The sequence below is a fragment of the Salvelinus sp. IW2-2015 genome, linkage group LG37 (genome assembly GCF_002910315.2).
Source record: "Salvelinus sp. IW2-2015 linkage group LG37, ASM291031v2, whole genome shotgun sequence".
Classification (NCBI taxonomy): domain Eukaryota; kingdom Metazoa; phylum Chordata; class Actinopteri; order Salmoniformes; family Salmonidae; genus Salvelinus; species Salvelinus sp. IW2-2015.
Window position 1 is genome coordinate 1,579,800 of NC_036876.1, and position 23,475 is coordinate 1,603,274.

The window sequence follows — 23,475 nt, forward strand, 5'->3', positions numbered from 1 at the left end:
GTTTGGACACACCTAATCATTCTAGGATTATATTCTTTATTTTTTACTATTTTCTTTGATCTAGAATAATAGTGAAGACATCAAAACTTTGAAATAACACAAAAAAAAACTTGAATGAGTTGGTGTGTCCAAATGTTTTGACTGGTACTGTGTACAGTATATACACTGAACAATAATATGAATGCAACATGCAACAATTTGAAAGAATTTACTAAGTTACAGTTCTTATAAGGAAGTCACTCAATTGAAATAAATTAACTAGGCCTTCATCTATGGATTTCACATGACTGGGAATACAGATATGCATCTGTTGGTCACAAATACCAACAACAACAAGAAAGTAGGGACGTGGATCAGAAATCCAGTCAGTAACTAGTGTGAACACCATTTGCCTCATGCAGCGCGACACATCTCCTTCGCATCTCCTTCGAGTTGATCAGGCTGTTGATTGTGTTCTGTGGAATGTTTTCCCATTTCTCTTCAATGGCTGTGCGAAGTTGCTGTATATATCCGTGGGAACTGGAACACACTATCGTACACGTCGATCAAGAACATCACAAACATGCTCCAATGGGTGACATGTCTGGTGAGTATGCAGGCCGTGGAAGAACTGGGACATTTTCATCTTTCAGGAATTGTGTCCAGATCCTTGCAATATGGGGCTGTGCATTGTCATGCTGAAACATGAGGTGATGGCGGCGGATGAATGGCATGATAAATAGACCTCAGCATCTCGTCACGGTATCTCTGTGCATTCAAGTTGCCATCAATAAAATGCAATTGTGTTTGTAGTCCGTGGCTTATGTCTGCCCATACCATAACCCCACCGCCACTATCGGGCACACACACAATCCCATACACGCTGTCTGCCATCTGCCCGGGACAGTTGAAACCAGGGTTCATCAGTGAAGAGAACACTTCTCCAGCGTGCCAGTGGCCATCGAAGGTGAGCATTCGCCCACTGAAGTCGGTTACAATGCCAAACTGCAGTCAGGTGAAGACCCTGGTGAGGATGACGAGTATGCAGATAAGTTTGCCATTTGCACGCTCCCTCAAAATAGGGATAACTGTGGCATTGTGTTGTGTGGCAAAACTGCACATTTTAGAGTGGCCTTTTTTGTCCCCAGCACAAGGTGCACCTGTGTAATGATCATGCTTTTTAATCAGCTTCTTGATATGCCACACCTGTCACGTGGATGGATTATGTTGGTAAAGGAGAAATGCTCACTAACAGGGATGTAAACCAATGTGTGCACAAAATTTGAGAGAAATAAGCTTTGTGAATATCTAACATTTCAGCTCATTAAACATGGGACCAACACTTTACATGTTACATTTATATTTTTGTTCAGTATATGTACAACTATATACAGTTGCTGCCAAATATATTAGTACTATATTAGCATTTCTCTTAAATAATTCCCTGTTTCTTCTAAAATACTATTTATGTGTAAATTGAAAAATAAATTTGGTCTTCAGACATAGTTCTTGGATTTTCAGCATTTCAGAAGCAATGTAGGTTTTTGAAACTGAAGTTTATAATTTTGATTTATAATAGGGAAATTATTAGCACCCAAGACTCCACACAGATTTTGGCCAAGTATAATATGATGACCACACCACCCACGTTGCTTGTGCGAGCGTTGCAAAATAAATGTACACACGTTATTCACATATTTCATCCAAACTGCTTGCGCGCGTCAACGAGCGTCTACATAGCCAGGCGCTAACATAGAACTTGGTTTTATTTTTGATGCATGATGCTCTGCAAGCCCCGCGTCTCTCATCTGCTCATTGGTTTTTATGMGCATATACCCACGTGGGTGATCGAAAGATGAACTGAGGTCCCTACTCCGGTCCAGTTGGTGGCCGTAATGAACCTTAACGTTGGTTGCCAAMCGMCATTTAAAATCTACAGAAGAAGAAGACTGAAGGAGGATAGATTACTAGAAACTAACTAGGTTTCCCTTTTTATCTGTGGATTAATTGTTGGCGTAGAGAACAACAATTATTTWGTGTGACTCAAAATGGGTCAAAATTCTACAAAGATCATGAAAAAAAGGACCTTGTGCATTTCAGGTAAAATAACAACACAAGGTTTATATCCCAGGACAAATKAACTAGCAACAGCAAGCTAGMTAGCTAAATGTCCATGAATGTTTCATGTGTTTCGACCTGTCCCAAAATTAATATAGTTGCTTCAGAGTTCATTTTGATATTTCAAACTGTGAGTCCCGATTTCCTCTGGTGTGGATGGACACAACCAACATGCGCGCAATGGCGTGCCCGGTCTAGCCAGCGTTTAAGCTCTTGGGTGCTATTTTTTTGTCCATGCAATTTGTTTTTAATTTCTAAATTAAAATTGTAAACTTAAGTTTTAAAAAACTGCTTAAAATAGTTTCTGTAATGATGTTGAAAATATAACAATGTGGACCAAAATCTTTTTCAATTTCAACTTATTTGAGAAGAAATATAAATGTGCAAGGGTGTCAATTTATTTKGCCGTCACCGTATATAGCATAACTAGGTTTGCATTCAACAGTTGGGTTTTGAATGTATAGTGAGTGTATCGTTGTCTTAGTAGAACAACTCATTTATGTAAATTGTCTGCCTCAACACTCATAAATGTAAATCCAAAATTAGCATTGCGTTTATACTGTATAAAGGAATGGTATCATTTGATTGGTTAATGATTATCATAGCTTACTGAATTCCAAAATGCTTTTACATTCTCTGTCAGGTGTATCATGGGACCTTTGACCAAGGACGTCTATTCCTTAATTTCCTTAATTTGCCTCATCATCTTTTATCCCTGTTTATTGTGCTCCCGAGTGACGCAGCGGTCTAAGGCACTGCATGTCAGTGCTTGATGCGTCACCACAGACACTCTGGACTGAATCCAGGCTGTATCACAACCGGCCATGATTGGGAGTCCCATAGGGCGGGGCACATTTGTCCCAGCGTTGTGAGGGTTTGGCCGGTGTAGGCCATCATTGTAAGTAAGAATTTGTTCTTTGCTGACTTGCCTAGTTAAATAAATGTTTAAAATAATCTTATACAGCCTTGCCAAGGCTGTGACTAAGGTGGTAGTTCCAACTGATGTTAGGCCTACATTCCAGGCTGCGGACCATTATTGTGTCCTCTCTAATCTGCCTCAGTGTCTCCCCCACTGTTGAACATGTACAATGTTAAAATGAAGTGCTTTGTAATATAAAAACTAGAGGCGTGCCGGGTGGCGCAGTGGTCTAAGGCACTGCATCGCAGTGCTAGCTGTGCCATCAGAGATTCTGGGCCCAGTGTTGTCTTGGTTATGGAGGGTTTGGCAGACAGGAATATCCTTGTGTTATCGTGCACTAGCGACTCCTGTGGCGGGCCGGGTGCAGTGCACCCTGACCAGGTTGCCAGGTGTACTGTGTTTCCTCTGACACATTGGTGTGGCTGGGATCTGGGTTGGATGTGTGTTGTGTCAAGAAGCAGTGTGGCTTGGTTGGGTTGTTTTTCGGAGGATGCATGGCTCTTGACCTTTGCCTCTCCTGAGTCCTTACGGGAGTTGCAGTGATGAGACAAGACTGCAACTACTACCAATTGGATACCACTATAGCGGGATTTCTTATAAGCGTCCAGATTAGTGTCCCGCTTCTTGAACACGTCAGCTTAGCCTTTAGCTCGATGTGAATGTTGTCTGTAATCCATTTCTTCTGGTTGGGATATGTACGTACGGTCACTGTGGGACCGACGTCGTCGATGCACTKATTGATGAAGCTGATGACTAAGGTGGTATACTCCTCAATGCCATTGGATAAATCCCGGAACATATTCCAGTCTGTGGTTGCAAAACAGTCCTGTAGCGAAGCATCCTCGTCATCTGACCACTTCCGTATTGAGTGAGTCACTGGTACTTCCTGCTTTAGTTTTTGCTTGTAAGCCGGAATCAGGAGGATATAATTATGGTTAGATTTGCCAAATGGAGGGCGGGGGAGAGCTTTGTATGCATCTCTATGTGTGGAATAAAGGTCGTCTAGAGTTTTTCTTTTTTTAAATTTTTCTCTGGTTGCACATGTGACATGCTGGTTAAAATTTTGTAAAACTGATTTAAGTTTGCCTGCATTAAAGTCCCCCGCCACTTGGAGCGCCGCTTCTGGATGAGCATTTTCTTGTTTGCTTATGGCCTTATGAAGTTGGTTGAGAGCGGTCTTAGTGCCAGCATTGGTCTGTGGTGGTAAATAGACGGCTACGAATAATATAGATGAGAACTCTCTTGGTAGATAGTGTGGTCTACATCTTATCATAAGGTATTCTATCTCAGGCAAGCAATATCTTGAGTCTTCTTTAATATTAGACATTGTGTACCAGCTGTTATTAACTAAAAGACACACACCCCCACACCCAGCTTCTTCTCTGTTCTGCCGGTACATGTAAAATCCCGCCAGCTCTATATTATCCGTGTCATCTTTCAGCCACAACTCAGTGAAACAAAGATATTACAGTTAATGTCCTGTTGGTAGGATAATTGTAATCGTAATTCATCAATTTTATTTTCCAATGATTGCATGTTAGCCAGTAGAATGGATGACAGTGGGAATTTACTCGCTCGCCTATGGATTCTCAGAAGGCAGCCTGACCTGCGCCCCTGTTCCCAGGAAAGCAGTGTATCTTTCTCGTCGTACTCATTAAAGGAAAAAGCTTGAGTAATTGTTGTTCTGATGCCCAGAAGTTATTTTCGATCATAATAGACGGTAGAAGAAACATTATGTACACAGTAAGTAAAAAAATAAGTTATAAACGACGCAAAAAAACTAACAAAGTTAGTCGGTTAGGAGCATGTAAAACGTCAGCCATCCTCTTAGGTGCCAGTAGAGCTCCGAGACAGGATTGTGTCGAGGCACAGATCTGGAGAAGGGTACCAAAACATTCTGCAGCATTGAAGGTCCCCAAGAACACAGTGGCCTCCATTTTTAAGTGAAATAAGTGTGGAAGCACCAAGAAGGGAGGTGACCAAGAACCCATTGGTCACTCTGATAGAGATCCAGAGTTCCTCTGTGGAGACTGGATAACCTTCCAGAAGAACAACCATCGCTGCAACACTCCACCAATCAGCCCTTTATGGTAGAGTGGCCAGACGGAAGAGACTTCTCAGTAAGGCACATGACAGCCCACTTGGAATTTGCCAAAAGGCACCTAAAGGGCACGGACCATGAAAAACAAGATTTTCTGGTCTGATGAAACCAAAATTGAACGCTTTGGCCTGAATGCCAAGCGTCACACCTGGAGGAAACCTGGCACCATCCCTACGGTGAAGCACGGTGGTGGCAGCATCATGCTGTGGGGATTGTTTTCAGCTGCATGGACTGGAGCTGAAACGATGGAAGGGAAAGATGAACAGAGCAAAGTACAGAGAGATTCTTGATGACAACCTGCTCCAGAGAGCTCAGGACCTCAGACTGGGGCGAAGGTTCATCTTCCAACAGGACAACGACCCTAAGCACACAGCCAAGACAATGGAGGAGTGGCTTCAGGACAAGTCTCTGAATGTCCTTGAGTGGCCCAGCCAGAGCCCGGACTTAAACCAGATTGAACATCTCTGGAGAGACCTGAAAGTAGCTGTGCAGTGTCGTGTCTTTGGTATCGTTAAATTGAAGATTTATAGTTTTTATCATAGATTCCTATAATTAGGGATTACGCGACCACTTGAGTAATAGCGTAACTAATTAACTATGAATYCGAGGGCACCAGGGAAAGTTATTAGATTACAAGGTTATWATTTCCCAATATAACCTTTCAGATATTTYCMTATCTGATCAATRGTCYTCTAATTMAAKWTKTATTTACTCTACCTTACGTCAGTCTCATTCCAAACGTCGTAAATCGCTGATCTGCACGAACCCAGTCTTCACTATGAGTCATCCATACATCAATTGTCTTAAATCATTTATTTATTACTAACTAATTAATTCACAGAAATGCATAAACAAACAAACTTAAAATAGTTACATGAAATGGTGGAAGGAATATGCCCTAGTGGGCTAAACCGGCATGGCGGCTGTTAGACAAAGGGAAAGTTGCGTTCGACTAAGAATTCACTACAGAGTCCATAATTATAACAATTGACATGCTAATCCTTACACATGAACGCTCACTCATTCGGGAACAATTGCAATCAATATATATATAGTTACGTCCAGTGTGTGTGTCGCCTTGGTCGTTGGAGAAAAGTTTGTTTTGGTTGGAGTGAAGTTCTGTCTCGGTTGTGGATTGTTCAGAGGGACATTCGTTAAAGAATGATTGTTTTCGGCGGTTGTCTTTCTTCGCCGTTCAATGATACAGAATTCTAGCTGCAGACTAGAAGTCAATATCAAAACTTGTTATTATTTGTATAAGAGTCTTAACCACGTGGTATAGAAAGTAATTCTACTCAACTTCGTTCTCCTCCTTGGAGGATAACATGGCTAATGGTAATTTCCTAAAAGTTGGCTTTTATTCAGATAGCAGAGAGGGGTGGTCCCATGGTCTCTGACCAATGGCTCAGGGGCGGTCCTTGGATTTAGTTCAAATACAACCAAATAGTTCAAATAGTTCAAATACAAATACAATTGTATTTTCCTTCATTAAACAGTTCAAAATAACCTCATACTCAACGTCAACAAAACAAAGGAGATGATTGTGGATTCAGGAAACAGCAGAGGGAGCACCCCCTATCCACATCGAGGGTTCAGTAGTGGAGAAGGTGGAAAGTTTTAGTTCCTCGGTGTACACATCACGGACAAACTGAATTGGTCCACCCACACAGCAGCGTTGTGAAGAAGGCGCAGCAGCGCCTCTTCAACCTCAGGAGGCTGAAGAAATTTGGCTTTGTCACCAAAAGCACTCACAAACTTCTACAGATGCACAATCGAGAGCATCCTGTCGGGCTGTATCACCGCCTGGTACGGCAACTGCTCCGCCCACAACCGTAAGGCTCTCCAGAGGGTAGTGCGGTCTGCAGAACGCATACACCAGGGCAAACTACCTGCCCTCCAGGACACCTACACCACCCGATGTCACAGGAAGGCCATAAAGATCATCAAGGACAACAACCACCCAAGCCACTGCTGTTCACCCGCTATCATCCAGAAGGCGAGGTCAGTACGGTGCATCAAAGCAGGACGAGAAGCTGAAAAACAGCTTCTATCTCAAGGCCATCAGACTGTTAAACAGCACCACTAACATTTAGCGGCCGCTGCCAACATACTGACTCAACTCCAGCCACTTTAAAAAATGGAATTGATGGAAATTATGTTAAAAATGTACCACTAGCCACTTAAGCAATGCCACTTAATACAATGTTTACATACCTACATTACCCATCTCATATGTATATACTTACTCTATATCATTACTGCATCTTGCCATCTTTATGCAATACATGTACCCGCTAGCCACTTTAAACTATGCCACTTTATGTTTACATACCCTACAGTACTCATCTCATACGTATATACCGTACTCTATACCATCTACTGCATCTGCCATGCCGTTCTGTACCACCACTCATCCATATATCTTTATGTACATATTCTTATATCCCTTCACACTTGTGTGTGTGTGTAAGGTAGTAGCGTGGAATTGTTAGGTTAGATTACTGTTGGTTATTACTGCATTGTCGGAACTAGAAGCACAAGCATTTCGGCTACACTCGCATTAACATCTGCTAACCATGTGTATGTGACTAATAAAATTTGATTTGATTTGATTTGATTTGATTTGAAATCATATTACACAATTATACAAACAGTATCATACTCACTCATTCATTTTATACAACAAACAGATGTTAACCTCATATCTGAGGTTATTATATAAACAGCGGTATGGTAATGTGGTCAACCCGTCTCTCCTGAGTTTCCCACATGGGGACAAATGGACCGGTTCATAGCTGGACCTTCACCGATCATTCCTACTTGTGCAGGAATATGAAATATGTTCGTACCTCAAGTTCTGTGAGGTGGAAGAGAATTCCTTTGTCCTGAAAGTTTACCCTCTGTCTTAATACTGTTTGTGGTGGGGAGATTCTCAGGAATTTACGACATCTCTCTGTGATCACAGCATGGGTTGAAGGAGTGGAGGCAGGGAGAGGGGGATGGGGTTTGCTATACCCACGCAGGCAACGTCATGACAGCAGCGATGTTCCCCACCCAAGCTGGTAGAGCTGGTAGAGCTGGTAGAGCTGGTAGAGCTTGGAAGGATCTGAATAGCGAAAAGAGCTTTTATTAATAAATGTGATCTAGCAGGTAAATGGTAAATATGAACCATGTATGCTGTCTATATTGCTTGTAATTGATTTAAGTCAACATCTAAGTATTCCTATTATTATGGCGGTATTGTTTTTAAAAACCCAATAATGTTGTGGGTCCATCAGACCTGCGAACATTGGGTGAATAATAAAAACATGACCACCACACAGGTTAAAAACGGCAAAATTGTCTCCGCCAACAAGAGTGGTGTGAACAGTTTGTGTCATGGACGCATGGGTCCTGAGGTGGGGGTTTGTTACTATGCCAATAAATGAAAATATCCATCTTGAGCTTTGCAACCTAGGAAATTTGTGACCGGACCGCTGACATAGTACCATACAGCTTTAGGTTAATAATACAGTATCAGGATACCTTGCTTTTGGTTAAACAGTAACTAGCTGAAATGAAGTGATTACTTATCTCCAGCTTTTGGTTCTCATATGACCACTTCCAAGCATTAAGCAAAAGTATAAGATGTCCGAGGATGTAGTGATTACACTCTGTATGTGAAAACAGGTTGTATCTCTCCCAACCTGAAATGTATAAAAATTCAACACTATAAATCAGGTCATGAAAACATTAGCATGACTGCTCGCTGTATGGTGTTTGGGTCATTGTGGACTTTGTGCACAACTGTAATGGTGCTGTCAATCTGTTAGCTGCTATTAATGATTACCTCCTTAATCTGAGTAGATTCCATTCCGAGGGCACATTCATGAACGAGACACTCGTATCAGAGAGAACCAAGGTAAAGCATTTTTTATTATTATTACTGAACATGACAATTTTTTCAAACAAATCCCTTGAAATATCAAATCAAATTGTATTAATCACATGTGCCGAATACAACATGTGTAGACCTTACAGTGAAATGCTTACTTACGAGCCCCTAACCAACAATGTAGTTAAAAAAAACAAAAAATACGAATAAGAATAAGAATGAAAAGTAACAAGAAATGAAAGAGCAGCAGTAAAATAACAATAGCGAGACTATATTGTCACGCCCTGGCCTTAGTTATCTTTGTTTTCTTTATTATTTTAGTTAGGTCAGGGTGTGACATGAGGGATGTTTGTGTGTTTTTGTCTCGTCTAGGGTGTTTGTATTGTCTAATTCTGTAATTAGAATATAAATGTGGGCACTTTGAATACAGTGTTGTTTGACATGATAACGAATGAAAATGCCATGGACGAGTGATTGTGACAGGGTAGGAACCAAAGTGATGTTCCGTGTTTCCTAGGGGACCCTATAATCTTTGGCTACATTACATCTTTATTCATATAGCCAACATATTGATGCTTCGCCTATTCCTCTTTGATTTAGAAGATACTGTTGCACAAACAACATGCTGATAAGGCCTCCTCCAGCACTGGTATCAGGTTGTGTTAGCTAGCTACGTTTGCTTTGACTTGTATTAGCTAGCCAGCTAACTAGCTACGCACGACCCTCTGTAGTGCCTTGCGGTCGGAGGCCAAGCAGTTGCCATACCATGCAGTGATTCAACTGGTCAGGATGCTCTCGATGGTGTAGCTGTAGAACCTTTGAGGATCTGAGGACCCATGCCAAATCTTTTCAGTCTCCTGAAAGGGAATAGGTTTTGTCGTGCCCTCTTCATGACTGTCTTGGTTTGCTTGGACCATAATAGTTTGTTGGTGATGTGAACACTAAGGAGCTTGAAGCTCTCAACCTGCTCAACTACGTCCCCATCTATGAGAATGGGGGCGTGCTCGGTCCTCTTTTTTCCTGTTGTACACAATTATCTCCTTTGTCAGGTAGTATGTTAGTGAAACGTTAGTTAATTTCCTGTGCTCTTTGATTACTTATTTGTTTATTTCTTAACACTTTATCATTATATCAAAAACATTTTATACCAATTCATTCAGTTATTATCTAAACCATTTGTGTGAAATATTGCTCACATTTGTAAGCGTTATAGTGATTGCGTTTATTCCACAATTTCATCTCTCTGCCCTTGAGTTTGAAACTATAGTACTATATTTCAGAATAGCATACAGAGTTTCCTGCAATGATACTTTTTGATCAATGTTTTATGGTCAGCATTAGCTTCAGTACAATCCGTGTTTCAGGGTAAAACAATGATTATCTTGTCTTTTCACCTGAACAGATTATAAAGAATGTGCCTTCAGAAAGTGTTTCACACCCCTTGACTTTTTACACATTTTGTTGTGTTACAAAGTGGGATTAAAATGTATTTAAGTCTCTAACAGTTTTGCACACCTGGATTGTACAATATTTGCCCATTTTTTTTTTTTTAAGTCTTCAAGCTCTGTCAAGTTGGTTGTTGATCATTGCTAGAAAGCCATAGATTTTGAAGCTGATTTAAGTCAAAACTGTAACTAAGCCACTCAGGAACATTCAATGTCATCTTGGTAAACAACTCTAGTGTAGATTTGGCCTTGAGTTTTAGGTTATTGTCCTGCTGAAAGGTGAATTAGTCTCCCAGTGTCTGTTGGAAAGCAGACTGAACCAGGTTTTCCTATACAATTTTGCCTGTGTGCTGTTTTCCGTTTCTATTTATCCTAAAAAAGTCCATAGTCCTTGCTGATTAAAAGCATTGCTTGCTTGACAATATGAAGAGTGGTACTTCATGATGTGTTGTGCTGGATTTGCTCCAAACATAACGCTTTGTATTCAGGACAAAAAGTGAATTTCTTTGCCACATCGTTTGCAGTGTTACTTAACACTAGGAGCGACACAATTCCATAACTACTAGAATGGCCATGACGGTCATCATGACCGTTACATTCTCAATTATGTAAATATTCGATAATAAATCATAAATGGGTACATTTATTTGTTAAAATAGGTAATTAGAAACCTCAGGACACCAAATGTAAATTATAGTCAGTCAGAAAATGTATTGATTGGTCCAGAAGCGCATAGACTGTGAATACTAAAATAAGACCATTGTTTATTTGCTGATTGTAAGACAACAGTGTCCTGCACAGCTGGCCCATCAAAACCTGAACTATATTGAAACTATAGACTGATGACCAGCGCAGGGTGCATTGACAAAGAAGGGAACAGGTCATTCCAAATATGACTTCTTCCATATCATCCTACAGAGGTCCATGCAGGCCAGGCATTTTAATTGCTATACCCTATCAGAAAGAGCAGATTCCAAGGTTTCTAATGAACCTGTTTTTAAATAAATTGTCATGGATCATGTTTTTGACCTTCCTAAACAAAATATGAATGGTTTTCTTTGTGATTGTGTATATTAACACTAGATAGACAGAGAGCATCATAATGTACTCATGGACATTTTTAAAGTCATGTCCCCCTTATCCTTGACTTTTCCCAAATACACTACATACACCTGCTTGTCGAACATCTCATTCCAAAATCATGGGCATTCATATGGAGTTGGTTCCCCCTTTGCTGCTATAACAGCCTCCACTCTTCTGGGAAGCCTTTCCACTAGATGTTGGAACATTGCTGCGGGGACTTGCTTCCATTCAGCCACGAGCATTAGTGAGGTCAGGCACTGATGTTGGGTGATTAGACCTGGCTCATAGTCTGTGTTCCAATTCATCACAAAGGTGTTCCATGGCGTTGAGGTCAGGGCTCTGTGCAGGCCAGTCAAGTTCTTCCACACCGATCAACAAACCATTTCTGTATTGACCTCGCTTTGTGCACGAGGGCATTGTCATGCTGAAACAGGAAAGCGCCTTCCCCAAACTGTTGCCACAAAGTTGGAAGCACAGAATCACATAGAATGTAATTGTATGCTTTAGCGTTAATATTTCCCGTCACTGGAACAAAGGAGCCCGAACCATGAAAAAATAGCCCCAGACCATTATTCCTCCTCCACCAAACTTTACAAATGGTACTATGCAGTCGGGCAGGTAGTGTTCTCTTGGCATCCGACAAAAACCCAGATGATTCTTCACACCAGAGAACGCGTTTCCACTGCTACACTGAGTCCAATGGCGGCGAGCTTTACACCACTCCAGCCGACGCTTGGCATTGCGCATGGTGATCATAGGCTTGTGTGTGGCTGCTCGGCCATGGAAACACATTTCATGAAGCTAAACAAACACTTATTGTGCTGACATTGCTTCCAGAGGCAGTTTGGAACTCGGTAGTGAGTGTTGCAACCGAGGATAGATGATTTTTGAAAGCTATACGTTCAGCACTTGGTGGTACCGTTCTGTGAGTTTATGTGGCCTACCACTTTGCGGCTGAGCCGTTGTTGCTCCTAGACGTTTCCAATTCACAATAACAGCACTTAAAGTTGACAGGGGCAGCTCTTGCAGGGCAGAAATTTGACAAACTCACTTGTTGGAAAGGTGGCATCCTATGACGGTGCCAAGTTGAAAGTCACTGAGCTCTTCAGTACCATTCTACTGGCAATGTTTGTCTATGGAGATTGCATGGCTGTGTGCTTGATTTTTTACACCTGTCAGCAACGGGTATGGCTGAAATAGTGTCTACATACTTTTGTGTATATGTAGTGTTGTTCTATTTAACACACTGTCGTTGTTAGAATCTTAATATAACGAACAGAACTGGAGTTATAACCAGTTTTAGGAGGGTGTGTCATTTTTTATGGTTTTCCCTGTTGAGCACATTTTTGGTCAAACTTATTTAAGCTTGCCATAAAAACAAAGGGGTTGAATACTTATTGACTCAAGAATTTTTTTAAATGTTTTTTTTCAAAAAATTATACAAACAAAATTCCACTTTGACGTTCTGGGGTATTGTGTGTCGATCAATTTGACAAAATCTAAATGTAATACATTTTAAATTCAGGCTATAACAACAAAATGTGGAAAAAATAAACTGGGTGTGAACACTTTCTGAAGGCACTGTGTGTCTCTACTTAGTGCAAAACTTGTAGTCGTTTTGCCTTAGATAATTCTAACAGCAACCTTTATGTAATTTGCCCTACTGCTTGCAGCATTTACCAGTATCTCTCCTCACTTCTTCCCTATGTTTTTATCCACAGAAGAATAATACAGTACACAGCTGTTTCTGAACTTGGTCCTCCTCTACTGTTAGCTATAATGGGTAAATCTGCTGCATAGATGAAACTGTACACTCTTAAAATAAAATAAAAGCCAATTAGGGAGGGAGATATGTTTTCGGGTTATACATTTTAGTCAGTATTTTTACATTATTAAAAGGAAAACTCCACTCAAAAACGATATATTCCCAAAATGTTCTATATATCAGCAATCACGTTTAATATATGTAACTTCCAAAATACAGAAATTGATCTAATATGATGCATTTTCCATCATGTGATGCCTAACGCAGCATCATGTGATGCAAATTACATCACGCGGGCCAGATGTCTGTGTTTAGAAAGTTACATATCTTGAAAATGATTGCTGACATATAAAACATTTTGGGACTATATCAACAATGGACTAATGAAATAAATACTAAAAGATAGTTTTGGGTGGAGTTTTCCTTTAATAATGTAAGAAAAGAAGAAAAAAAAGAAATATATAACCCCAAAAATATATCTCCCATCCTAATTAAGATCATTACAACTATTACTAATATACTAATGTATGAAGAAAGATACATATCTCTTTATCAGATCATGATTACACTGCATTTTCTTCCCTGTACAGGTGGCTGTTGCAGTAGACCTGTTGAAAACGACACAGGTACATTATGTTGATTGTATTTGCTGCATTACATTCATAATGGTGGATTTAATAATTGTCTAGTTCAAAAGAGCAAAGTAATATCTTTGAACATTTGGTCATAACTATGTGATTTGAAGAACACTTTGTGCAGGAGCAGACATCCAAAATAATTATAGTGAGAAGAAAAAAATCCTTCAAAAGTAGAAAATCCCCATGATGTACATTTAAAATATGATTTCTAGTATTTAAGTATTTCAGATGAAAAATGTTTTATCAAAATACGAGGAAATCTTTTATTTACATGAATGATATAACACCCCAGTTATTGAACAGCCAAAGACGTCTACCACATCACCCCCTATGCAAGGTACAGTAAGGAATGTAAACTACACACACATACATAAGACATACTTTTAAATCAAGATATACCATACAGTAAGTACAGCATACCTGTTATTTACTGTGTATTTCCAGGTTAATATATTTGAATATTTTGATTCACTTGTAGATGCATCAGTGCAGACCATGGAGCAGTCAACCGGTAATGACTCTATTTCTTATACAATATGCTCATCAGGATGATAGTTTGAATGAAATGTGAGCTTTGTTATTGCACTTCTCTGTTTTTATTTTCTGAATTTTTTTTCAGATGAGAAGTTACATGAAGGTACTAAGCTATTTATTATAATTTTTCTTACATATGTCTATTAATATTTTGTCACCTTTTCCAAACAATAACCAAGGGACAATCAGCAGTTGAAAAAATAACAGTACCAATCAAACGTTTGGACACACCTACTCCAGGGTTTTTCTTTATGTTTACTATTTTCTACATTGTAGAATATTAGTGAAGACATCTAAACTGTGAGATGGCACATATGGAATCATGTAGTAACCAAAAAAGTGTTAAACCAATCAAAATACATGTTAGATATGAGATTCTTCAAAGTAGCCACCCTTTGCCTTGATGACAGCTTTGCACACTCTTGGCATTCTCTCAACCAGTTTCATGAGGTATTCACCTGGAATGCATTTCAATTAACAGGTGTGCCTTGTTAATTTGTGGAATTTCTTTCCTTCTTAACGCTTTTGAGACATTCAGTTGTGTTGTGACATGGTAGGGGTCGTATACAGAAGAAAGCCCTATTTGGTAAAAGACCAAGTCCATATTATGGCAAGAACAGCTCAAATAAGCAAAGAGAAATGACAGTCCATCATTATTTTAAGACATGAAGGTCAGTCAATCTGGAAAATGTAAAGAATTTTGAAGGTTTCTTCAAGTGCAGTCGCAAAAACCATCAAGCGCTATGATGAAACTGGCTCTCATGAGGACCGCCACAGGAAAGGAAGACCCAGAGTTACCTCTGCTGCAGAGGATAAGTTCATTAGAGTTATCAGCCTCAGAAATTGCAGCCCAAATACATCCTTCACAGAGTTCAAGTAACAGACACATCTCAACATCAACTGTTCAGAGGAGACTGCGTGAATCAGGCCGTCATGGTCAAATTGCTGCAAAGGAAGCACTACTAAAGGACACCAATAAGAAGAAGAAACTTGCTTGGGCCAAGAAACACGAGCAATGGACATTAGACCGGTGGAAATCTGTCCTTTGGTCTGATGAGTCCAAATTTGAGGTTTTTGGTTGCAACCGCCGTGTCTTTGTGAAACGCAGAGTAGGTGAATGGATGATCTCCGCATGTGTGGGTCGGCAGGTACCCTAGTGGTTAGAGCATTGGGCCAGTAACCGAAAGGTTTTTGGATCGAATCCCCGAGCTGACAAAGTAAAAATCTGTCGTTCTGCCTCTGAACATGGCAGTTAACCCACTGTTCCCCAGTAGGCTGTCATTGTAAATAAGAATGTGTTCTTAGTTAACTTGCCTAGTTAAATAAAGGTTAAACAAATGTGTGGTTGCAAACGTGAAGCGTGTAGGAAGAGGTGTGATGGTGTGGGGGTGCTATGCTGGTGACACTGTCAGTGATTTGTTTAGAATTCAAGGCACACTTAACCAGCATGGCTACCACAGCATTCTGCAGCGATACGCCATCCCATCTGGTATGCACTTAGAGGGACTATAATACATTTTTCAACAGGACATTGCCCCGACACACCTCCAGGATGTGTAAGGGCTATATGACCAAGAAGGAGAGTGATAGAGTGCTGCATCAGATGACCTGGCCTCCACAATCACCCGACCTCAACCCAATTGAGATGGTTTGGGATGAGTTGGACCGCAGAGTGTAGGAAAAGCAGTCAACAAGTGTTCAGCGTATATGGGAACTCCTTCAAGACTGTTGGAAAATAATTCCTCATTAAGCTGGTTGAGAGAATGCCAAGAGTATGCAAAGCTGTCATCAAGGCAAAGGGTGGGTATTTTGAAGAATCTAAAATATATTTTAATTTGTTTAACACTTTTTTTGGTTACTACATGATTCTGTGTTATTTCACAGTGTAGATGTCTTCACTATTATTCTACAATGTAGAAAATATAAATAATTAAGAAAAACCCTTGAATGAGAAAGTGTGTCCAAACTTTTGACTGGTATTTTTTTATCAAATATTATATATATATTTTATACCTTAAAGGGGTCCTACAATTCTAAATCAAATAGCGAAATGATCCATGGTATTACCGTCTTAAAACAGTTCCAAATGTTAGCTTAGTAGCCCTCCACCCCAACGGCTTAGAGGTTTTTAAGATCAAAATAAGAAAAATGTGTCATCAACGGTATGTGTGTATCTGTTTTCTTTCCTCAGTGGATGTTACTCTGGATGTGGACACAGCTCACCCTAACATACTGATAGATGGGAAAACAGTACGCTGGATAAAGGAAACACCACAGAGACTGTGTAGTGATAAGATGTTTGATGAGGATCCCTATGTGCTGGGCATTATGGGTCGTGCTTGGAGGGCCTACTGGGAGGTGAATGTGGAGAAGAAGGATGACTGGGTACTTGGTGTTACCAAGGCAACAGCTAACAGGAAGGGACAGTTGGTTCTCAGCCCTGCCAATGGCTTCTGGGTAATCAGGCTGGCCAATGGGGAAAGACTGAAAGCCATGGATGATAAGGAACATGTTCTTGACAAAGATATTCCAGATGAAGTTGCTATCTATCTAGATTATAAGGAAAATAAGGTGACTTTCTTTAATACAGAAGATGGTTCACACATCTACTCATTTATCAACGGACCAAGTTATGAGGATGAGGTCCGCCCACTTTTCTCACCCTGGAACAATGATACAGATCCAATCACAATTCTTTCCATTGAAACTAAACAATCAAAGCATCTAAAGCATTAAGGATCACCTCTACATCTGTCAATAGGCTACTTTATTGTGATGGACAGCTAAACATGAGTGGTCTTAACTACACTGATGATGATTAATATGCCATACATGAATAGGAGTAATTGTCACTACAGTAATATTTAGGCATTTGCTTTATGGATATAATTGTATGATGATTTGTGCTGCTCATCAAAATGTGTCTCTTCGTCACATCTAAACAAAATTGCAGAAGCTTCTATCCAGAGTGACTTACAGTGGTGAGTGCATACAGTTTTATACTTTTTTTAACTGGTCCCCTTTGTGAATCAAACCCACAACCCTGGCATTGCAAGCACTATGCTCTACCAACTGAGCCACACAGGACCAACAAGGCATTGACTTATTATTCTTCGTCTTCAACTTTGTTGAATATAATGGACAGCTATTTCAGTCGTATTTTTTCTGTTGTGCCTCCCTTCATGGACATTTACTGTACACTGTATTGATTTGTGAAGAATAAAATATTGCTTTTAAGACTTGGATGTGTATCAGTTTATACCTTGTGATCATGAGGATCAATCAGTTTATGCCAGCTCTTACATAACACAGTATGTACTGTATATGGAAGGTTTGTAATCAGCTATAATAAGTAACCTTGTACAAACCAGAAAGACTCATAGAAGCAGGAGCCTATCTCCTGTTTCTGTAGTGAAAAGCAGCATGATGTACAAGTACACCCCCTAGACAGGACACAAGTCTATCGCAGGGCCTTACCCCAAATGCATCTCGTTGATGCTGAGAGCCAAGTAGAGACGCATCAGGTCTCATCTTTAAAGCCTTTGGTATGACTTGGTCGGGGATCAAGCCACAAGATTAGTCATAGGTAAGCACAAGTTATAATGTCAAGACTGCTGTTCTGGGGTCTAATAAATATTTTAAAAATACATTTGTACACAGTGTCACACCCTGATCTGTTTCACCTGTCCTCGTTAATGTCTCCACCCCCTCCAGGTGTCACTTGTTTTCTCCAGTCTATCCCTGTGTTTCCTGTCTCTCTGTACCAGTGTATTTATCCCTGTGTTTCCTGTGAAAGTTCGTCTTGTATGTTCCAAGTCAACCAGCGTTTTTTCCCCGTACTCCTGCCTTTGCTATTCTTCTTGTTCTAGTCCTCCCGGTTTTGACCGTTGACTGTTCTGGACTCTGTACCCACCTGCCTGACCATTCTGCCTGCCTTGACCTCGAGCCTGCCTGCCGCTCTGTACCTCCTGGACTCTGAACTGGTTTTTACTTTTTGCCTGTCCACGACCATTCTCTTGCCTACCCCTTTTTGGATTATTGAACATCTTAAACTCCAACCATCTGCCTCCTGTGTCTGCATCTGGTTCTCGTCGTGTGTCATGATACACAGATTTAATCATAAATTGTTTGTTTAAAAATATTGTAACAAAGTGATTTTGAAATCATGAACTTGACATGGACATATGCAATTCAAATAGATTCTGCACGAAATGTTGTGATTTATAAATTAAACATTATTTTATGTGTGACAAAGGGCAGGTTTCAATCAGTTGCAGCATTAACCCGCGTTGGCCAACAACTGCATAGCTCTTGTTTTGGCAGTGTTGGAGGTGTAACTGAGTAAGAGTTGACAAATCGGTGAAAAGCTGCTCTTGTGGATCTTGTCACAAACCACTCGCCTCCTTATCTACGTTAGTAGTTTATCCGAATATATATGTATCCCTGCCGCATTAGTAGTTTAACCAGCTATATATATCCCTACCGTGTTAGTAGTTTAACCAGCTATATTATCCCGCATTAGGTAGTTAACCAGCTATATATATATACCCCTACCGTGTTAGTAGTCTAACCAGCTATATATATCCCTACCGTGTTAGTAGCTTAACCGGCGATATATATTCCTACCTGTGTTAGTATTAACCAGCTATTATACCCTACCGGTTAGTAGTTTAACCAGCTATATATATCCCTAACCGTGTTAGTAGCTTAACCAGCTAATATACCCTGCCGCATTAGTATTAACCAGCTATATATATCCCGCATTAGTAGTTTAACCAGCTATAATAAATACCCTACCGTTTTAGTATCGTAACCAGCTATATATATCCCTACCGTGTTAGTAGCTAAACCGCGATATATATATCCCTACCGTGTTAGTAGTTAACCAGCTATAATATCCCTACCGTGTTAGTAGTTTAACCAGCTATATATCCCCTACCGTGTTAGTAGTTAACCAGCGATCATATATCCCTACCGTGTTAGTAGCTTAACCGGCGATATATATTCCCTACCGTGTTAGTAGCTTAACCGCGATATATAATCCCTACCGTGTAGTAGCTTAACCGCGATATATATCCCTACCGTGTTTAGTAGCTTAACCGGCGATATATAATCCCTACCGTGTTAGTAGCTTAACCGGCGATATATACCCTACCTGTAGTACTCGGCGATATATATCCTACCGTGTTAGTAGCTAACCGCATATATATCCCTACCGTGTTAGTACACTAAATCCTACGTGTTAGTAGTTTAACCAGCTATATATATCCCTACCGTGTTAGTAGTTTAACCAGCTATATATATCCCTACCGTGTTAGTAGTTTAACCGCGATATATATCCCACCGTGTTAGTAGCTTAACCGCGATATATACTATCCGTTGTTAGTAGTTATACCAGCATATACCATATACCCTATATACCCTACCGTGTAGTAGCTTAACCGGCGATATATAATCCCTGCCGCATTAGTAGTTTAACCAGCTTATATAATCCCTACCCTACCGTGTTAGTAGCTTAACCGCAATAAACTGTGAAGTGATAGAAATGACACTCAAATGTAAAATCGTTAAAGTAAATGGCAGCCTACAACAGCCACTTGGCTATGTTCTCCTTAGGCTATTTGTGCAGATGAAAAGCACAACGAGGCTATATTTTCACAACTAAAATTGTCATACATAAATAATCAAAAAATATGAAAGATAATACAAATGATTTCTAGCCTATATTCTTTATGGTGTCTTTGAATAAGCTACGGCTAGCCACTAATATCACACACAGCCTATACGGATGATTACATTCCCCAGCCAGAACCAGGGTTTTATGGAGGGTTCTGAAAGACACTCATGGGGGTGTCCACTAAAATTCACTACCAACCACAATTCGGACCTAAAAGACACCCACACCTGAGCGCCCACTAAATCGGCCCAATATTAGGCAAACCAAATAAATAACCCACACCAAACTTAAAGACAGGGAGCAAACCAAAAAGTGAGAAAATTGAAAAAAAGGAAGACTAGACAAAGGATTGTTTTTCTAGAAATCAAATAATGAGCGCCAACTAAATGTTTTAACCCTCCTCATCTCTCAAACTGGACAGTTTTATCTCAATCTCTTCATTCAAAGACTCAATCATGGACACTCTTACTGACAGTGTGCTGCTTTGTGTGATGTATTGTTGTCTCTACCTTCTTACCCTTTGTGTGCTTGTCTCCTGCCCAATAATGTTTGTACCATGCTTAATTCGTTTTTTAAATTATATTTATATCACTCTTTTCAATTCCAAGACTTTTCACCAATTGTATTTTCTGATAAAACATCATCAAATGTGAAGGGAAGGCAAGTTCTTGCAGAACTCACCAAAAAGGAGCAGTCCTTGTCAAAAACAATGCTATGAGTATACACAGTATTATAAACCATAGAGTTACCATCATTTCTTACATCAATGCCCAACACTTATTGATATAGTAAGTTATTTTAAATATGGTTATGTAGACAGGACTTACTGGAAACATTTCTGGCTTTTATGTATTTGGCTAAATAAATGTTATTTATCATTTTGTGTACCATACTGTTTAGTGAGCAATTGTCTTTTCCGTCAGTGTGGAGTCTAATTGTTGATCTATGCGAGTTGATTTCAAACCAACCACTTTCTTTCACCCACACACACACACACACACACACACACACACACACACACACACACACACACACACACACACACGCCACAGTGTTTTATTAATATATTTTATATTTTTCAAAATATTACTTACCATGGTTTATTATATACTTTTAAATATATAATAGTTCTAAACACACTAAATATGTTTTTAAGTATCTGGATTACCAGTTTATGATGCAGTGTGTTGAATTTCAAAGTAACTGAAACTACTTAATTTCAGTGGATGGACTTTCAACCCTGACACTGCGCATCCCAGTCTCACAGTATATCAGAACAGGACAAATGTGTGAAGTTTAAAGAAAAGCACAAAGAAGAGACTACTGGGACACCTGGGAAGAACAACTTAGAAAAGGGTCCTGGGAAGAGGTTTCTGGGAAGGAAGTTTGTCTTGGGAATGGAGGGATATGATACAGGTAAACATTACTGGGAGGTTGACTTGGGGAGGAAGACTCAGTGGAGTGTTGGAGTCACACAGGACCCAGAGAACAGAGATTCATCTACTAAAGTATCCAGAGAATGGCTACTGGAGCATGTTATCATCATGGAGAACTGAAAAGTGTTGATGAGCTTCCCATTGAACTGAAACCTGAGAAGCTGGGAGTGTTAGTGGACTAGTAGGGAGGACAGATACCATTCTTCAATGTGGAGAAGAGGTGCCACATCCACTCCTGTCTAGAACATGGACTAGGATACTCTATCCCTTCTTTGGCCATAATGAAATGTGATAAGAGTAATTCAAAATCTTTGCATAAATGCATAAATGTATTTTGGTAAACCTCATCCAAAGATGAAAATGTAAATTATAATTTATGCTCATCCATTAAAGCTACACATCTTTAATTTGTAAAAAATAAAATAAAATAAAAAACTGTTCCACCACTCAGATTCGCTTTAATTGAACAATTTTACAAAATATAAGTATTGAGAGTGACTGTATTGTTTGTAGTTTAGTAATGTAGTTCTGTAATGTTCTGTCACCTGTATCTAATATCAAGTAAAACCCTCAAGCTCTGAGAACTGTTGACAGGTGAGAGGACCACAGTAAACCAAAATACTTAATAAAGGAATAGCAAATGCGTTGGAGTAGTATCTTATCTATAGATAAACATGTACATTCTAAATTCTGCTAGCGTGAGGCAAACCAGGGATAAAGAAATGCATAACAAAGTAGATCCTCTTGTTGCTATAGCAACCTTAGTTCAACACAACGACACCTAGTGATTTTATGCTCTCGGGGAGGTTAAAAGAGGCATGGTTCAGACATAATCAAAGTGGAAGTTGTATCACTTTAACGGAAGCTTGAAGGCATCATTTTTGCTATAATAATGCACTTTTTCAGTATAATTTTCAATATATACAACTTGTATTTAATTAAATTATTTGTTAAATGTGAAGAGGGCCATTCGTTAAAAATGTAATTACATTTGTATAGCCTGACCTGTTTTAACATGTACTGCTGGAGAAACCTCTAGAGGGAGCCTCTGAACCTTCGAGCCTCAAAGTCCAATTGTGGTTAAACACTACTCTCATTCTTAAAAGAAGCTCTGTGGAGAATATAACGTTGATATCATATCTGAAACGTACTCTGTTACGTACTCTGTTATCTGCGTACTCTGTTATCTGTTATCTGCGAGTACACCGTACTCTGTTATCTGCGTTCAGGTAAGAGGTTCTAGTGAATTAATTATTTCCTAAAAGCGTATCTTTATCTATTGCGAAATAATGTGATATGTAACGTACATGCAATAATGCTTTCAAATGTCTTGATGGTTTAATTGTATATTACTCTGGTTCACAATGAACTATATAACATAGCTACATACCGTATGAACAAATACATAAATATACTTTATATACATAAATATACTTTATTGTACCTCATAGAAGTACTGCAGTGCTTAATTTGTAAATCGGGAGGTGCTGCGACAAAAAGTGAGCGCTAGAGGGCAGTGACCTGGAGAGTTCTGAGGTACCGGAACGCATGAGAACAAAATAACCTTTATAATAAAGCATTGCATATCGTCGCATTTTCGTAGTGGCATAAAGCAGTAGAGTAGAGGCAGAAGTTGCACACATGGGGAACATTTTTTGTAACCTAAGGTCCGGGAAAATGTTGGCCTTTTAAAAACGCATTTCATGCATTTCTATGTAATTTTACATGACTGGAGACTTTGGCAGAATCTTTTTAAATACCGCACAAATGATCAAAATGGCAGGCTACTTTGACACTGATCATCTGAGATCATAAAACACGACCGTGTCTTGAATCCATCAATAGCCTAGGCCTAGGTTAAATAAAGGTTAAATAAACAAATACAAATAGGTGTGTGGAGACATGT

General features: G+C 39.6%; 2 protein-coding genes across 4 annotated transcripts in view; both read left to right on the top strand.

Moving 5' to 3' along the window:
• The window catches only part of LOC111960039 (butyrophilin subfamily 1 member A1), a 29,499-nt gene that overhangs the window by 2,279 nt on the left and 3,745 nt on the right, over positions 1 to 23,475 (top strand). Inside the window, exons 1-7 of one of the 3 annotated variants that reach the window (XM_023981917.2) lie at positions 8,964 to 9,018; positions 13,241 to 13,302; positions 13,875 to 13,910; positions 14,215 to 14,259; positions 14,401 to 14,433; positions 14,542 to 14,559; positions 16,648 to 17,693. In XM_023981917.2, the coding sequence (XP_023837685.1) occupies positions 13,299 to 13,302; positions 13,875 to 13,910; positions 14,215 to 14,259; positions 14,401 to 14,433; positions 14,542 to 14,559; positions 16,648 to 17,192 (681 nt within the window). In that variant the 5' untranslated portion in view covers positions 8,964 to 9,018; positions 13,241 to 13,298 and the 3' untranslated portion in view covers positions 17,193 to 17,693. Of the gene's footprint in view, positions 1 to 8,963; positions 9,019 to 13,240; positions 13,303 to 13,874; positions 13,911 to 14,214; positions 14,260 to 14,400; positions 14,434 to 14,541; positions 14,560 to 16,647; positions 17,694 to 23,475 lie in introns of those variants that run through there. The other 2 variants (XM_023981920.2, XM_023981919.2) reach the window with 2 other exon arrangements.
• LOC111960037 (butyrophilin subfamily 1 member A1) overlaps positions 22,593 to 23,475 on the top strand; it is a 34,333-nt gene continuing 33,450 nt past the window's right edge. The window contains exon 1 of the mRNA XM_070437848.1: positions 22,593 to 22,798. The gene's annotated coding sequence lies outside the window, so the exon portion shown is untranslated. The remainder of the gene's footprint in view (positions 22,799 to 23,475) is intronic.